General features: G+C 42.3%; 1 protein-coding gene across 3 annotated transcripts; it reads right to left on the reverse strand.

The window, feature by feature from the left end:
- Positions 1-3,161: 3,161 nt before the first annotated feature.
- On the reverse strand, positions 3,162-15,218 carry LOC126542075 (RAB6A-GEF complex partner protein 2). 3 transcript variants are annotated; one of them, XM_050189073.3, is made up of 8 exons: positions 15,146-15,218; positions 13,151-13,275; positions 11,625-11,782; positions 11,427-11,510; positions 9,985-10,134; positions 9,382-9,516; positions 8,402-8,707; positions 3,162-5,091 (listed from the first exon to the last, which is right to left on the reverse strand). In XM_050189073.3, exons 2-8 carry the CDS (start codon positions 13,273-13,275, stop codon positions 4,871-4,873), a joined length of 1,179 nt encoding a protein of 392 aa, XP_050045030.1. In that variant the 5' UTR covers positions 15,146-15,218; the 3' UTR covers positions 3,162-4,870. The 3 variants fall into 3 exon arrangements, with proteins under 3 accessions (XP_050045030.1, XP_050045029.1, XP_050045031.1); XM_050189072.3 differs by lacking the exon at positions 15,146-15,218 and adding an exon at positions 14,012-14,258; XM_050189074.3 differs by lacking the exon at positions 15,146-15,218 and adding an exon at positions 14,012-14,257 and having other exon boundaries at positions 11,631-11,782.
- Positions 15,219-15,255: the final 37 nt, after the last annotated feature.

The following is a 15,255-nucleotide window of genomic DNA, read 5'->3' on the forward strand; positions in this document are numbered from 1 at the left end:
AAAACTGAAGCTGTCCAAACTAATCCAGAATTCTACATTATGGCATGCCTCGTAGCCCCAAACATCGCTTTAGGACGTGAAGCCTTGTACATTATCTTAATGGAAGTTTCAGAGCAAATCTGCAAGTTGAAAAGCTTAATGCTAGGCACTGAGTTGCATTCATGCTATGTAGAAGATGGCTTTACTGCCACAGTGTTGTGCGTGTTATTCAGTGCAAAATATTAAGCTGCCTCTAGATGTCGCCATCATGTGACAGGTCGGTAAACAAATTTCAAACTGATGCCAAAATGTAACACCATGGCAATTTTAGTTCAATTGATGAACCTTACCTTACCAGCATAATCTGCACAATACTCCCCAATATTAATAGCATACTTTCTGCTCCAGCTCATCAGTGTAATATTTGCTGTGTTGTTTCAGCTTCACCGTGAAAGGCTTAGTTAAGTAAACGATGAGGCCATGTGACCAAACTAGATCAGTGAAGATATTCAAAGACTCAACCAAAACTTATTTATACCATGAATGTTCAAGGTTGGGGGGGGGGGGGGGGGGACATAAATAACCATTTTCCATTAAGCAGGCCCAGATGTCCTTCAAAATGAAGCCCAATGCTTAACTAGAAATCGTAGCATAACACTGTATTACTGCAGCTCTCAATTATTGTTCATATGGACTGAAATATTTAACCTGTAGTGTCCATATTTTTGGAACTGACAATACCCAGCAAACATGCATGGCCGAGATGGAAAGAAACCAATGAAAATTTATGCTGCTGGAATTGGGTCACTGAGAAAAGTGCAATGTATTAGAGTTGGGACATGCTATGATGAAAATTAATTTTTGAGGGAACATAGGACTTTTCACTTCTTGACTCAGTTCAGTGTTACGCTGATAACTGTATTCACTAAAAAGCTACATTACGAATGAAACATCTGGAAAATGCACAGTGGGGTGTATAATGGAGAGCTCTGGATCAATTTTAACCACCTGGAGTTAATGTGCACCTATATCAACACATAAGTGGTTGATCAACAAGGACGCAGCACCACAACCAGGCTTGTGGACTTGGTGCATGTCGACTTATAACATTAATTCGAAGCCATTATCCCCGTATTCATAAGGAAGCTTAGAGCATGGGCTTTAAACAGCACAACTGACCCAACTAAAATGCTAGTTCATTAAAGAAATTGCAGGGTAGTTTGGGCAAACAAGTGATTCATCTTTAGGACCGTGCCATGCATTTGCTGCAGATGCAACCGTGGGTGGAAGAGCTGAAATTAGTAGAATGGCACCATCGTGTTCAAATGGGGCTCACGGAAGCTCCACAAAACAGTGCCGAGTGGTTTAAATAGGTAACATCAGCTGATACTGTTATACTGCAGCCAAACAGAATTGCCAAAGCTAATTTCCTTTTTGTGTGATGTTTAGGCGCAATGTAGATGCCTCTTATTATAAATGACTAGTGCTAACCAATTGCAGGTAGGGCATCATATTGCAGTTATCAAAAGCTGGTTCTGTACATTCACAACAGCAATGCAAACTTTTTCCTACAACTTATGCCTCCTCACTTATGAAAGATTCGTTTTCAGAAAACGCAGCGCTCTAGGCATTCTGTTGGTGCGATGCATCACTTCAGCCAGACATTTGTTTTTAGTATCCTCCTAACAATGCTGAAATACAAGACATGTTTCGGAACTAAAGGTCTGCCATATAGGTTCTGCTTACTTGCCATCAATTTTCCTCGGTGAAAACCACCCGCTTGCTGTTCATTCAAAGGTGATAAGTTGTCACCGTTTCTCTTCATATGTCTCATTTGCCTTAGGTGAAAAGAAAAAAAAATTACCAGCATTTTCTCCTTTGTTAGACATCCTTGCTGCATTTCAAAAATTCTGCAAGAGAAAAGGGGCCTTGACCCACCGACCTTGTCACACCAAAGGTTACCGGTAAGAAGCTATGACGACTCCTAGTATTAATGCTCGGTGTGCTATGCTTGGCACACCTGTTGCCATGCTGCACACTTCAATTAGCAATTGCACCAGTCAAAATGTGTTGCCTTGTATTAGCAGAATATGAATGTGACTGTAACCAAAGCACAGATGTACTTAAAAGAAGCTCACAAAAGCTTGCAGCAAAAATTTGTCAAATAGCTTTGGCAGTACCACCTTTCAAGCATTGAAATGTGCAGCTGCATGTGAACATATACAAACCTTCCATGGTAAAAAATAATGATAAACTAGTTGATTTCATACAATAGGTGCAAATTAATGATGATGATCCATGCAGGTGTTACATTCAGCTAATTGGATGGACTTAAATATTTATTCCTAGATGCAGATTATTGCATCTTTCCTTCTAGACATGCATCTATAACAGGAGCATAAGCAGGCATAAAAGAAATATCATCATCAGCCTATTTTATGTCCACTGCAGGACAAAGGCCTCTCCCTGCAGATCTCCAATTACCCCTGTCCTGTGCCAGCCGATTCAAACCAGCACCCGCAAATTTCCTCATTTCATCACACCACCTAGTCTTCTGTCATCCTCTACTACGCTTCCCTTCTCCTGGTACCGATTCCGTCACCCTAATGGTCCAATGGTTATCTACTCTACGCATTACATGACCTGCCCAGTGTAATTTTTTTCTCTTCATGTCAATTAGAATGTCTTCTATACTCGTGTACTCTCTGATCCAAACCGCTCTCTTTCTGTCTCTTACAGTTATGCCTAGCATTCTTCGTTCCATCGCTCTTTGCGCAGTCCTTAACTTGTTCTCAAGCTTCTTTGTCAGTCTCTAAGTCTCTGCCCCATATGTCATCACCGGTAAAATGCACTGATTGTATACCTTCCTTTTCAATGGTAACGGTAAGCTTCCAGTCAAACAGTCCAGCCAAACAGAATTGCCCAAGCTAATTTGCTTGGGCAATTTGCTGGAAGAGAAATATAATTAGTGCCTAAATATGACACATAGGTTTTGCTGATTTGCTACCACTTTTTCAACACCCAGTGCAATGAGTGGAATGTCAGCATATCAAAATTGGTCTTTCCAAAGTTTGTTTTCATGTGATTACTGGAGAAGGTGCCAAGTCCAGCTAAAAGTAGTTAGGCATTCTCTTGCTGCTGTAATGAAGTATTTACCTTGTGCTCAAACATTGTAGGCAGTATAAATTTTAATGGCAACGTTTTTATTTTTCTCAACTTTAGTATTGGAACTGTGTAGTAACAATAAGTGAGTCAAAAACTATCTTCTCAGAGCAAGAAAGATCTTAAGGTGATTATACTTGCTTTGTGTTGGCGTGCAAGTACCGCACATAAAAATTATGCTACAGTGAAAAGAAAAAGAAGCCTTCCACATATATATCAAACCGCAATACAAGCTAACAGCAAATCTGCATTCAGATCACCTACACCTTGCACGAGTCCCTCGCAGCATATACAGCACAAGTAAAAAAAAACTTGCAACATAGTAAGGTAACAACACTATACGCGTTACAAGTACAAGACCAACACGTGTGTCGAATGCTTGGCATAACAGTGGAGCTGCCAGAAATGGTCTATTTACAGTGATCTGACCCCTTAATGGTAAAGATACCTCACATATCTTACAGATATACCAGGCACAATCAATAGCATGTCAACATCGTTCAGCACAGCTGGATATCCAAAAGTATTTAATTAAAAGGCTGCCACTGGCAGGCACCTGTACTCAAACGTCGCCCAGTGTGAGAGGCACTGGAGAGTTACATTAATGTATGCTGCATTCGTAACTCTGGCCAATGTACATGTGGTAAAACTGTCGCACACCACAAGCATGCACATAAAAAAAGGATTCTCCAGTCATCCAAACTTGGCGCGACGTCGGCACTATACAAATGCGCCACACAGGCATTCATGAGCAATTATGCACGAAACTACGTGCCGTCATCATTTCTAGTCCACAACACCTTCTGCACATTTGTTTGTACTTTGAGCTTCTAAAGAAGAAAATTGGCGGGACCTTTAAACATAGGATCTCAACACAATCGTCAATTCAAGCAACATATATGGGGGCAGCTGCAAAACTTATATGCCATAAGCATCATAGAGGAAGTATCAAAATGGTCATGCTTACTCTCTATAACTGCACAATGACACCTCGCACAAAATGCAGAAATGAATAGCTTGCCCCAAACTTGCAAAGGAGGTTCGTAAAGTCCCCTTAAGCAATAAAGCAAAAGTTTTCCAACACGAATTGCATACCAATAATGGCATTCAACAGAATAAAAAGGCCCAGCATTGTCAGAACAAATTACTGAAGCCTAATACCATACTACAAACAGCAGCAAAAGCAGGTTTCTCCAACTTGCACATAATTAAATGTCTACCGTAAGCAACTCAGCAATTCCAAAGCTAGCTGGCCCTCGCAGACAAGAAATAGCTCCCAAAAGTGCACAGCCTACTACAAAAAGTTCTCGAGCCACTTTGAAAACAACCACCATCACTTCTGGGCCACTTGGTTGGATTCTTGTGGCACACCTCCAAAGATGTAGAGTGTTAAGATGAATGCTTTCCTAACTCCCTGCAACAAAAGTGCACTGGAGTGCTGGCAGCACTACTCAACCTCTACTTAAGAGCTGGCCATGAAGTTGGCTCTTCTAGTGCACTCATAGGCTTGGGAGTATTCAGAGAGGACTGTAAACAACAGCCAACCTCAAGGTAAGTGAAGGATGAAAAATTTGCAGCTGCATGTAAGCCCAAGCGTTTGATGGGTGCACGTGGCTGCAGCTCTAGAGGTTCCATCGTACAAAACACAAACTGCAACCTGCTTCTCGCTTTGTCAGCTGTGGGCAGAGCAGTTTCCAGGCATGAGCACAGCACTGTTGCTGGCCAATGGTCAGCAGATTTGCAGAGTCATTTGGGATGGCGCTTTGAGAGCACTGCTGACATGGCCAGGGTGTGTAGGGTACAGGCATATGGGCAAGTCCCACACCATAGTCTGCACGTCCAGTACTGCTGGAGGTTGCCAGTCGCAAGAGCTCGGCACTTGCTGCCCTGGCTGCATCACCGGGGACGTAGTCATCACAAATTCGAAGTGGAGGTTCCAACGCAGTTCAGCTGCAAGTGAATACAAGAACAACAATGACCACATGGATACTGCAGCTACCATTGTTACACGGATCTAATGCACACCTTTTTTTTTTCCTTGCCTCACATTACAATCGGACACAACACAATAACAGTGCTTGCACCGTTGGCAACAGCCTACTTTCAGGTGCAGCATAATCAAGAGATGGTGGCAGATCATGTTTTTTGAAGGTTGCTGTTTCCTACAATAATTACTAAAGAGAACTCTGGTGCTGTGATCGTTCAGCCACCATGGGAATGATGGTTAGTACATGAATTTGTTTGATCTTTGTGCTTGTTGCTTCAGACATTCTTGTGGCTTCGTTTATTACGCTTTAACTGTTTTAATAGGCCTCAATTTCAAAGCACTCTATACTTTTTTTTAATTCAGAACGTAATGAGACTCGGCGAACATGCATAATCACTGCTAACTGCAGTGTGCCGGCACTGCTGTGGCGTCTGTGGTGTGATGCTTTCAATATTGGGCTTCTGTGCTAGAGGTCCTGTGTTCAAATGCTGCCATTGGACAATTTTAATAATGTTTAATTACTTATAATGCAGTAATTTCTTGAAAATGATCAGTTTGCAAAGTCACGAAGCCGTTAAAAAGCCAGAAGGACAAAGATTAGGCAAATCCATGCACTAACCACCATTCCCGTGCTGGCTGAACTGCCCTGCTTGCATCTCCCGTCGACACTACGCCACAGTTCCCTCAAGTAAATGTATGAAACTCTATGGCTGTGGGTATACAGGAACGTGCATATTTTGCTTCAAATGTCCAGAAAAAGATTTTGTGCCTACCCCTGCACTGTTCATGCTCAAAGATAGCAATTTGGAGTCTGTCATTCACAGACGTCGCTAGCATAAACTTGTGTCCCCACATGCCAGCAGCTGCAGAAAGTAGCCGTTGCTGCATCAGCTTGCATGTTCAAACACGAAGGCAACCTTGCATGTTTTTCTTAAAAACCAGGCAATTAACTTTGCCAAGTGTAAGACTTAATAATGCAGACTTCAAAATTTAATCTCCGTGTGAAAATTGAGCAAGAACAAGGCAGCTATAAGTGCAAACCCTTTTTTCAAACATTTTAAGAAAAATATGCACATCCCTGTACTATGGTTTCATTTTTTGCTCGACTATGATCACTTTCAGATGTACTATTACTTTTGCAAGATTTTGTGCGACTTGGCTCTGGATGTGTTGGCGTGTACAGCCAACACTATCTGGTGCAGAGTGCCAGGAATGCTCTCACCCGCACATTTAGGCAAGTCCGTTGCTGAGCCACGTAAAACAACATGAAAGTGATCACTCAAGAATGCTGCCTTGTTTGCGATTGCAAACATTGTAACATACTATATTTTACTTTTATAGAACAGGCGCATATTACTTTTATTTTCTTTAAGCATGCAAAAATTGTATGCGTTCTAGATTTGGGCGGGGGTTGAGAGTTGTGCAAATATGGTATGTAGAGATTTTAATGAAGAGTATCCACTTAAAAATCACCTCTGAAGTTCACACAGTCAAATTTTCTTGATCACTTCCTTGTTCAAACAAGGCTGCAGACATTACAACTCTCATAATACTGAAAGTTTACACATTATTGAAATAAATTTATGCAATATTATCTTTGTTTACAGCTAAGTTTACAACTGCACAGAAAAATCAAAGAGGAATTCGTTTTGCAGAAATGTGCAATGTCACCTGATGTAAGGATTTGAAGAGAAGAATTTCAGTCCAGGGTCATTCATTTCACCTAGAACATGCCTGTATTGCTCAACAGCTGCATGTTGTCAGTGAAGTCTGCCTGTCATGCTACCAACACAGCATGACCATACCACAGGTGTCCCACAAATTAAAAACAAGCTATGGCAGTTAAAAAAAAAAGAAAGTAAACAGTTCCCCTAGAATGCTTCAAAAAGAAATTCCATCACCACACAATGCGTCACAGCAATGCATGTCTCCGTGCGTGCACAGGCACGAGGCCTGCATAAAAGCAGCTTGTTTTTCACAAACCTCGGCAGCGTTTCCCCCCCACCCCCCTTATTTTTGTAGCTTTTGCAAATTATCAAAGATTGCAGTTAACTGCATCTTATGTTAAAAAAACAACACTGCAGTGATGGTAGGCTATGCTTCGAAACTTCTTTGTGTCCTTGGGAATTTCAATTTCTCCTATCTTGTTTTGCAATGCCAAGAACTGCAACTACAGAAATGTACAGATGTGCCAAATCATGGCTGCAAGAAGAACCAACTGGTAACTATCAATTACTACTTCTTTTGTAACAAGGTACCATGTGATTAGCAAAACGAGAACAAGGTGAAAGCAGGAGCCAACGTTTCGACAAGCTGACTTGTCTTCTTCAAGGCCTTGAAGAAGACAAGTCCACTTGTCGAAATGTTGGCTCCTGCTTTCACCTTGTTCTCATTTTGCTCATCGTCTTGAATTTCCATCTCCGGCCTTCCCCGTGTTTTCCAAGGCACCATGTGGTTCTTTTTAAGAGGAACCGTGCTTGGTGCAATGGAAACTGTGGAGCCTTGCTTAACCAGCTTACCTTTTAACAATCTCACTGTTTCGTTAAATACAAAATACTTTTTGGTGATGCTTTTTGCAGACTTTTGTGTCACACGAACAAACATATGCCTCTACATAAGCTGAAACATAGCTTGACCCCTAAAGGCGCATTCCACTAAATGGTAGCCAAAGGTGGAAAAAGTTGGGCAAACTGTAATTTGTTCATTTTGATGATCAAGATGCAAAACAAGCAGGATAAAGGAAATAAATTGGTGCACTCCTTTTCTTTTGTCGTAGTGTTTCAATGCTGTACTAATCATCAAAATGAATATGCACAACATGCACTGGTATGACTTCCTGTGAAAGCAGCCAAATAACCGGTACATTACTGCCACTGCACACTTTTTAAAAGGTGGTTTAATGAGCAGTAGCTAGCAAACCGTCAATGCTGAATGGTAGATAAACAGTGCCGTCAGCACCAATGCTCATTGGCTGCACTTCAGCAATGGCTTCTCTGTTCTGCAAGGGCACTTCATAGCTACATTGCTGCACTCAACAATAGAAGACATGAGCAGATGCAAAAAAACATGTTACTCGGCTTATCGTAGAGGCAAAGTCACTTGGTGCATTTACAATGCTATGTGTGTGCATGTACATGTGCTGGGAAGCAGCACTGCTACACCAAAATTTTGCTTGTTTTCACAATCCCGCAATTGTGTAGCATCAGCATTTCACGAAGGCGTACTTATACCAGCCCAATGAAGCCTCCCGTAAAAACAGAGTTTGCCAATCACCGATATCAGAGCCAAAGGTTGGGGTGACATGTAGTGGCACAGGTAGATGCAGGTGGGTCGTGCGCAGGTGCAGGCAGAAGGCATGCTGTCGGCAATGTCCAAGCGTGGAATGCACAGCCTCGCCTGTGACCGACGCAGCAGCAGAAATGTGCTCCTCGCTCTGCAGTGTCACCGAGTACTGCACACAGGGGACCGTTGCCTCAGAGAAGTCAAACATGCCAACAATATCTTCACCCAGGCGGAAGCACGACTTGAGCAGGCAGAAACGCACAACCCGTCCATTCTGGTGCGTCACATTGTAGTAGCCTGCAAGGTACAAGGCAGCATCCACTCAAGGTTGTGCATGCAGCGAGTGGCCTTAAAACACTCAGTGTGCAAAAAAAAAAAATGCTCAGCACTTTTCAGTTTTAAATGTGCACAGAATAGCTGACCTAGTCACATTATCGAAGAAAAAGAAAGAAGGAAGCAGTTTATCACATGTGCCACAGCACTGACTTTAATGGCACTGACTTTAATGTCAAAGCAAAACACCATTATAAGTTAGTCAAAGTAGCAACATTTGTCGTTTCATAAACTCCATGGAAATGATATAGTTGAAATATTCAGCTCCTATGATGAGACAGCATGACAGGATGTCGATGCAATGAGAAAAGTTTTACAATATCTTACAACTGTGCTAGAGAAATGTGCACAGTATGTGGCCTTTCAGGCAATTCATTCAGATAAATGCATGAGGGAAAATCTCCTGAAGAGAAACACAATGCATGCAAAGGTATAAAGTACTTCAGGCCACCTAGGATTTAAAGAAGTTTTAAGATAACTTATATGTAAGCTGTAACACTAGATATTTGAAAAAGCAATCCAGAGGTCAAATCATATAACACAGAGCTACAGAAATGTTTACATGGCAGCTGCAGCAACATGCAAATAGGTAGCAGTGCAGTTGTAGTTCCATAACATCTGTGCAAAACAAAACATACTAGGCCTTCTTCGAGATGTCAAGTCCTCCAAGAAATCTACAGCTACTTCGAGCACTGATTGGCGACTTGCTGTTGGAAGGAATGGGTTGCTTGGAGCTGCTTTGGCCAGACGCTCCTTTAGTGCTTCCATCAGACCTGGGACAGAAAGTCAACACTCAAGGGCTTTGCTAACAAGAAGCCTTTGCTGTAGCATTAAAAAAAGAAAAGCTTGGATTGGTGTTGATACCCTAAATAACTCATTAAAGTGGAAAGTTGGGCGAGTTGGTATACATTCATAATGGGAATAGCGCGAACAAGACAAGGACGGAGTGAAAGGACGCGTTGAAAAGACGGAGTGAAAGAATGCACCAATCAGCGCTCGTCCTGTGTCCTTTCATTCCGTCGTCGTCTTGTTCGCGCTGTTTCCATTATGAACCTAAATAACCCATCCTGCGTTCTTGGGAATGCCATTTTGTTTCTGCTGCAATTACACTTGGCATCAAACATGAGCTTTATTGTTTTATATAACTGATGATTTTGCTAAACCATGTTGATTAATGCAATAGCACCCACTGCACAAACATGCTTTGTAGCATCAAAGCAGTATGCCAGAAAAGCACACACCTTCAACTACGAACACTTTGATAGGTATTCGGAGCAACCTCGTCAGTGCATTGACCCTCTGTGCACCGATAGTGACCTTGTAAGCGTACCGTACTGCTTGGCCCTTGTACGATGGCGGCACAGAGGAAGGAATGACTTCCTTGTACATGACTGTGAAAGAAGGAAGGAAAGCATGAAGAAAGAATGAATGAGATATAGCACTTACAAGAGTGCCAACTAGAAGCAAATCCAGAAGTAGCAGCTTACAAGTGACAGTACAATGCCTCTAAAAAGGATAATAAAGGTCAAGTTCGGGCACAGATCAATGCTACAAAAATTACAGGGTCTCTTAAAATCTCTCTTAAGAGGTGAACGGCGAAAGCCTACTCTTCCTCCTCTTATCATGTGCCTCTTTCTCTTTGCCTCTTCTCTTTCTCTTCTTTCTTTTAGTCATTACTGCTCACTACTAAGCATCTTTAGTCATTTGTAATCAATTGTGGTCATTACAAGCCGTCGTTAAACATGTTGGTCATATCATAGTCATTACAAGTCATTATTAGTCATTACTGTTCATTACTAAGCATGTTTAGTCATTTCTAATAAATTGTAGTCGTTACAAATTGTTAGTCATAGTGGTCATTTCGTAAGTCATTACAGATCATTTCAGTCATTATTAGTCATTACTGCTCACTACTAAGCATTCTTAGTCATTTGTAATCAATTGTGGTCATTACAAGCAGTCGTTAGACATGTTGGTCATATCATAGTCATTTCAGTCATTACTGGTCATTACGAAGCATATTTAATTATTTCTAATAAATTGTAGTCGTTACAATTTGTTGTTAGACATAGTGGTCATTGCATAGTCATTTCAGTCATTACCGCTCCCTAGTAAGCATTTTTAGTCATTTGTAATCAATTATGGTCATCACAAGCCGTCGTTAGACATACTGGTCATTTCGTAGTCACTAGTAGCCATTACAAGTCATTTTAGTCATTACTACTCATTACTAGACATTTCTAATCAATTGTAGCCATTACAAGCCATCGTTAGACATATTGGTCATTTTGGAGTCATTAGTAGTCATTATTAGTCATTATTAACCTCTACCAATCTCTATTATAATGTTATCATTCACTAACTGTCACTATCAATCATTTTTCATACTTTAATCTGTCTTCATATGGCGTGATGATGCTTCGGAGGACACTCCGGCGGTCAGAGGTCTGCTGACACAAACTTCACCATGAGCCTAAAAAGGCTTTCACCTTAATATAGGGGACTAGTTGTCACGAGTCCATGCATCACAACTGCATTGTAGTGCAATGAGACGCCCTCTGTGACTACTTGAGAAGTGCCATCAATGACAGCATACAGAGGTATTTTCTAAGAAACCTTTGCATTTATTTCTAAGCAGTGCACAACCACTGTGTTGCTACAAAAGACTATGAAGAATGCTCACATGATTTGCTTTCCCCAGGTAGCAGCCGGAGGTCGCAGAACAAGATCTTGGGCTTGGAGGAGAATACCACGTAGCCTTTTTCACCTGCATAGCCGTACAAGGCACAGTATTCAAAGCTTAACATGAGCTTAACGTAAAACTAAACGAGTGTCTACATTTTATATAACTTCCAACACAAACAAAAAGACAGATATCAACCTTCACCTCGGCACGGAATGAATGAGGTGTCCTTGGAGCCAGTGGCCATCTGCTCTTGAGATGGAGACTTAGGAAACCGGACTTTGGACTCATCCACCGAGCAGTGGCAATGTATCTGAGCGCTGGCCCAGGCAATGTTCTCAGGCATTCTCTTGATGCTGCAAGCAAGTAAGCTACACTGGTCTCTTACTGTGGGTATGCATGCAAAAAATGTACAGTATAGGCTTCGTTGTTCAAGGTAAGAATCAAATTGAGTTAAATTCTGGAGTTTACATGCTATAACCACGCTCTGATTATGAGGCACGCCACAGTGGGGGACACCAGACTAATTCTTACCATCTAGGTTTCTTTAATATGCGCCTAAATATAAGTACATGAGCATTCTTCCATTTCGTCCCCATCAAACTGCGGCCGCCATGGCCGGGATTGATCCCATGACCTCGAGCTCAGCAGTACGAGACCATAGCCACTGAGCAACCACAGTGGTTGTTTTAGCTAAGCATGTTCAAAATACATGATCTGTTCTTATCATGACATTGAACAATAAGATACAAGAACTGGGCGAGTTGGTTTTGATGCACAATTGTAAATGGCATGAAAAACACAGGCAACAAAAAGTATACCAAGTCTTGAAGATAACAAGGTGTTAATGAAGCGCAAAGTTGAAAGAATGCGAGAAGTTGCTGAAGCATTATACATAATGTGCATGCATGTCAGATATGTGTATCAGTTCTCAATCCATATCACTCTGCAAGAGTGAATTTTATTTTCTTTGAAAATCTTGATGCATGGAGACTACGGTGATCTATGATCTTTCTTTTGGGTATCTAGCCTTGTTTGTTCATGAGATTAACAGTAGTTGAACAAGGAAAGTTGTTCGACATTCCTTGTTAGGCTACTGGTGATCACTTCAAACCTCAACCTTCCAGTAAACATCTGTCTCACTTGCTCTTTTGTTTGGTGGTTATATTGCAAGATTTGCATGCAGGGAAATCATGTGACCATTGCTTGTATAATAGAGGGTGTGTTACTTGCACTAAATCTTCAACTGGGAGAGTGCAGGTGTGTGTCCAATCCTTTTTGCTGTCCTGTGTTTCTCGCACCATTTGCGATTATACACTGAGACAGCACATAGCTTATTCGCTTAAAGGCTGGCATCCAAAACAATGTGAAGCAGCTTTACGAAGGAGTATGAATGTTCAAATGAAACAAACTTTATAAAAACATACATGAATTCTTTCTGCAAAAGTTCTGATTCACAACTTCTTGCACAACTTGTACTTCCCTCAACTGAAAGCTTTGAGAGACACCTGCATACCTTCACACTGAAGTAAAATAGGTAAAAGGTATAACGACTGCGCTCATGTGTTAGCTACAGTTGCAAATGAAAGCGTCAAACCTCGCTGTAAATGTGTTTGCTTTAGGAAGTTTGCAGAAATGGGGCACAGGTGCGTATCGGAAATTACATTCGGTCCCCGTTATTCCCTCAGATTGCTTGCGCGGCATACAGAGTTGTGCAATATTACCTGTTGTCATTCGGCTCGTTGCAGTTTGCATCGGGCTGCTTGTTAGTGAAAGTGACCAAGCATTCAACACTGTCTCCAGCGACATAGACGACATCGCGCAGCAGCTTTGCTTGCACTTCAATCATCTAGTAACGAGAAAAGGCGTGGGAGTTAGTTCTTTGTCGTACATTTCTGCACTAGATGGTGTAAAAATAAGCAACTAAATTTCTTAATCAGGCGCGATGGTATGAAATCGTAGCGCCACGCTAACCGGGCACATCCGTCAGCGGCAAGCGTGAAATATCACCGACGCAAGCGCTGAGGACAAGTCACTTTGACACCACGAACACTGTAAGAACACAATTACATGCGCGTCGCATTCAACTTCAGCAAAATTCATTTGTCCAGTCACGACGATTGCAAAGGGAGAACAGCTGAAGGCGCATCAAGGTCATGCGGCGATGACATAAAAGTCCACACAGGCGCTTCTTCGAGCTTACGCTACAGGTTATGCGAGATGTGCACGGAAGTCGCGTCGACAGATGATGCAGGCAAAGGAGAGCTCTGATAGCTTCATTTCTGACGATATGAAATACACAAATGAGATCACAAAACGGGGAGTTGTCATCGCCAGTGTCGTTTGACATAAGTGGCTCAGGTGTGGGACGTCATGCATTGAAAGTTTTCCCACGATCGTGACCCGTAGTAAGCTCGCATAACTTGTTCGTGCGTACCAACACTGTCGCGCTTGCGAGGAATACGTAGAGATGCGGTAGAGACGACGCACATGTGAAAGCGGTTGCTCCGTTATAGACAAAGTGTAATGACAAGAAACCTATCAAGGAAGGCGGTCAGACCGGGTGAGGTGAGATTTTTTTTTACCTTATGCCACTGGGAGACCAGGTCTGATGTTGCCTTGCGATGCACACAAATATTTCCATGTATCAGTCATTACAAGATACTCGTTGATGTTGAAGGCAGCCGACACGTTGCTATGCACCACGGACGTGAATTTAAACCGCTAACTGCTTTCATGTTCGTGCCAATCTTCTCTAAACCACCCACGTCATACGCTGATAGTGGCAAAGCAAGCACAAGACCAACTGCTACGGGCGAGAGAACACATGGTGCGTCAACTCAAAGCAGTGGCCACAAGTTGTTGCACTTGAAATCCGCTAGGTGCTTTTTGGCGCTACTATAGCGCTATACTATTCTGCGTCACGGTGTAAAAATGTGGTCTGCGTCTGCGAACGCTGCGGAGAACGCAAAACATTTGTGTAAGTACGTCACGGTGTACTTGTGGTGCTTAGAAGTTAGTATGAAATTTTATTGGTAATAGAAGCAGTTAAGAATATAAAGAAATGCATGCAATATAGGAAACTGTGAGGGTAAGAACCACAAGTGGAGTTACTCAACCAGAGTCAACAAACATCGTGTTGAAACTTCAGAATAGTTTGCTGTTGGGCTCCTTGGTATATTATGTTAAGAGCAAAAACAGCGCAAAAAAGAAAACTAGACATGAAAGACAAATAAAGATATTCTTTCTTTCGTTCGTTAGTGCGTCACATAATGAGGTGCTATTTGCGTACTGCTGTGTGCTATTCGTAAAGGAGACGTGCAAATGTGAAATCGCCACAGAGACATTTGCAAGAGGACGAGAAGAGTGATGTAGCTTGTGGACATGAGAACTTCAAAACGACGTGTTATCGTCACGTTCTTTGAACCGAATGAATCTGTTGTCCGCAGTCGATTGAGACGGTCATGACGCACCACGAACTGCTTCCAGGAATGCGCCGCCGGCGAACACGACTCCTCCGAGCAACAACAACAACGAACTTAAAGCACGAACAAAACGTGGGGGCCGTCGTCTAGAAACCTCAAAAACCAAGAAAATCAGCGAGGAAAACGGCGCGAGAAGAAAGTGGCGGAAGTAAGGCGGAAAACGGAGGGCGGGCTAAGTGAGCGAGAGGGGAAAAAAAATAAAACCAGAGTTCAGAAACTGGAACAGAAACAAACCTCTCGCACTGTGCGGAGGAGTCATCTTCCTCCGGAGAACAGACGACGTCCTTCAGGCATCCGCCCACGTGTGCGAGCCACGTGACGTCCCTTTCCACGCGACCGCTTTC

The sequence above is a fragment of the Dermacentor andersoni genome, chromosome 2 (assembly GCF_023375885.2).
Source record: "Dermacentor andersoni chromosome 2, qqDerAnde1_hic_scaffold, whole genome shotgun sequence".
NCBI classification, from domain to species: Eukaryota; Metazoa; Arthropoda; class Arachnida; order Ixodida; family Ixodidae; genus Dermacentor; species Dermacentor andersoni.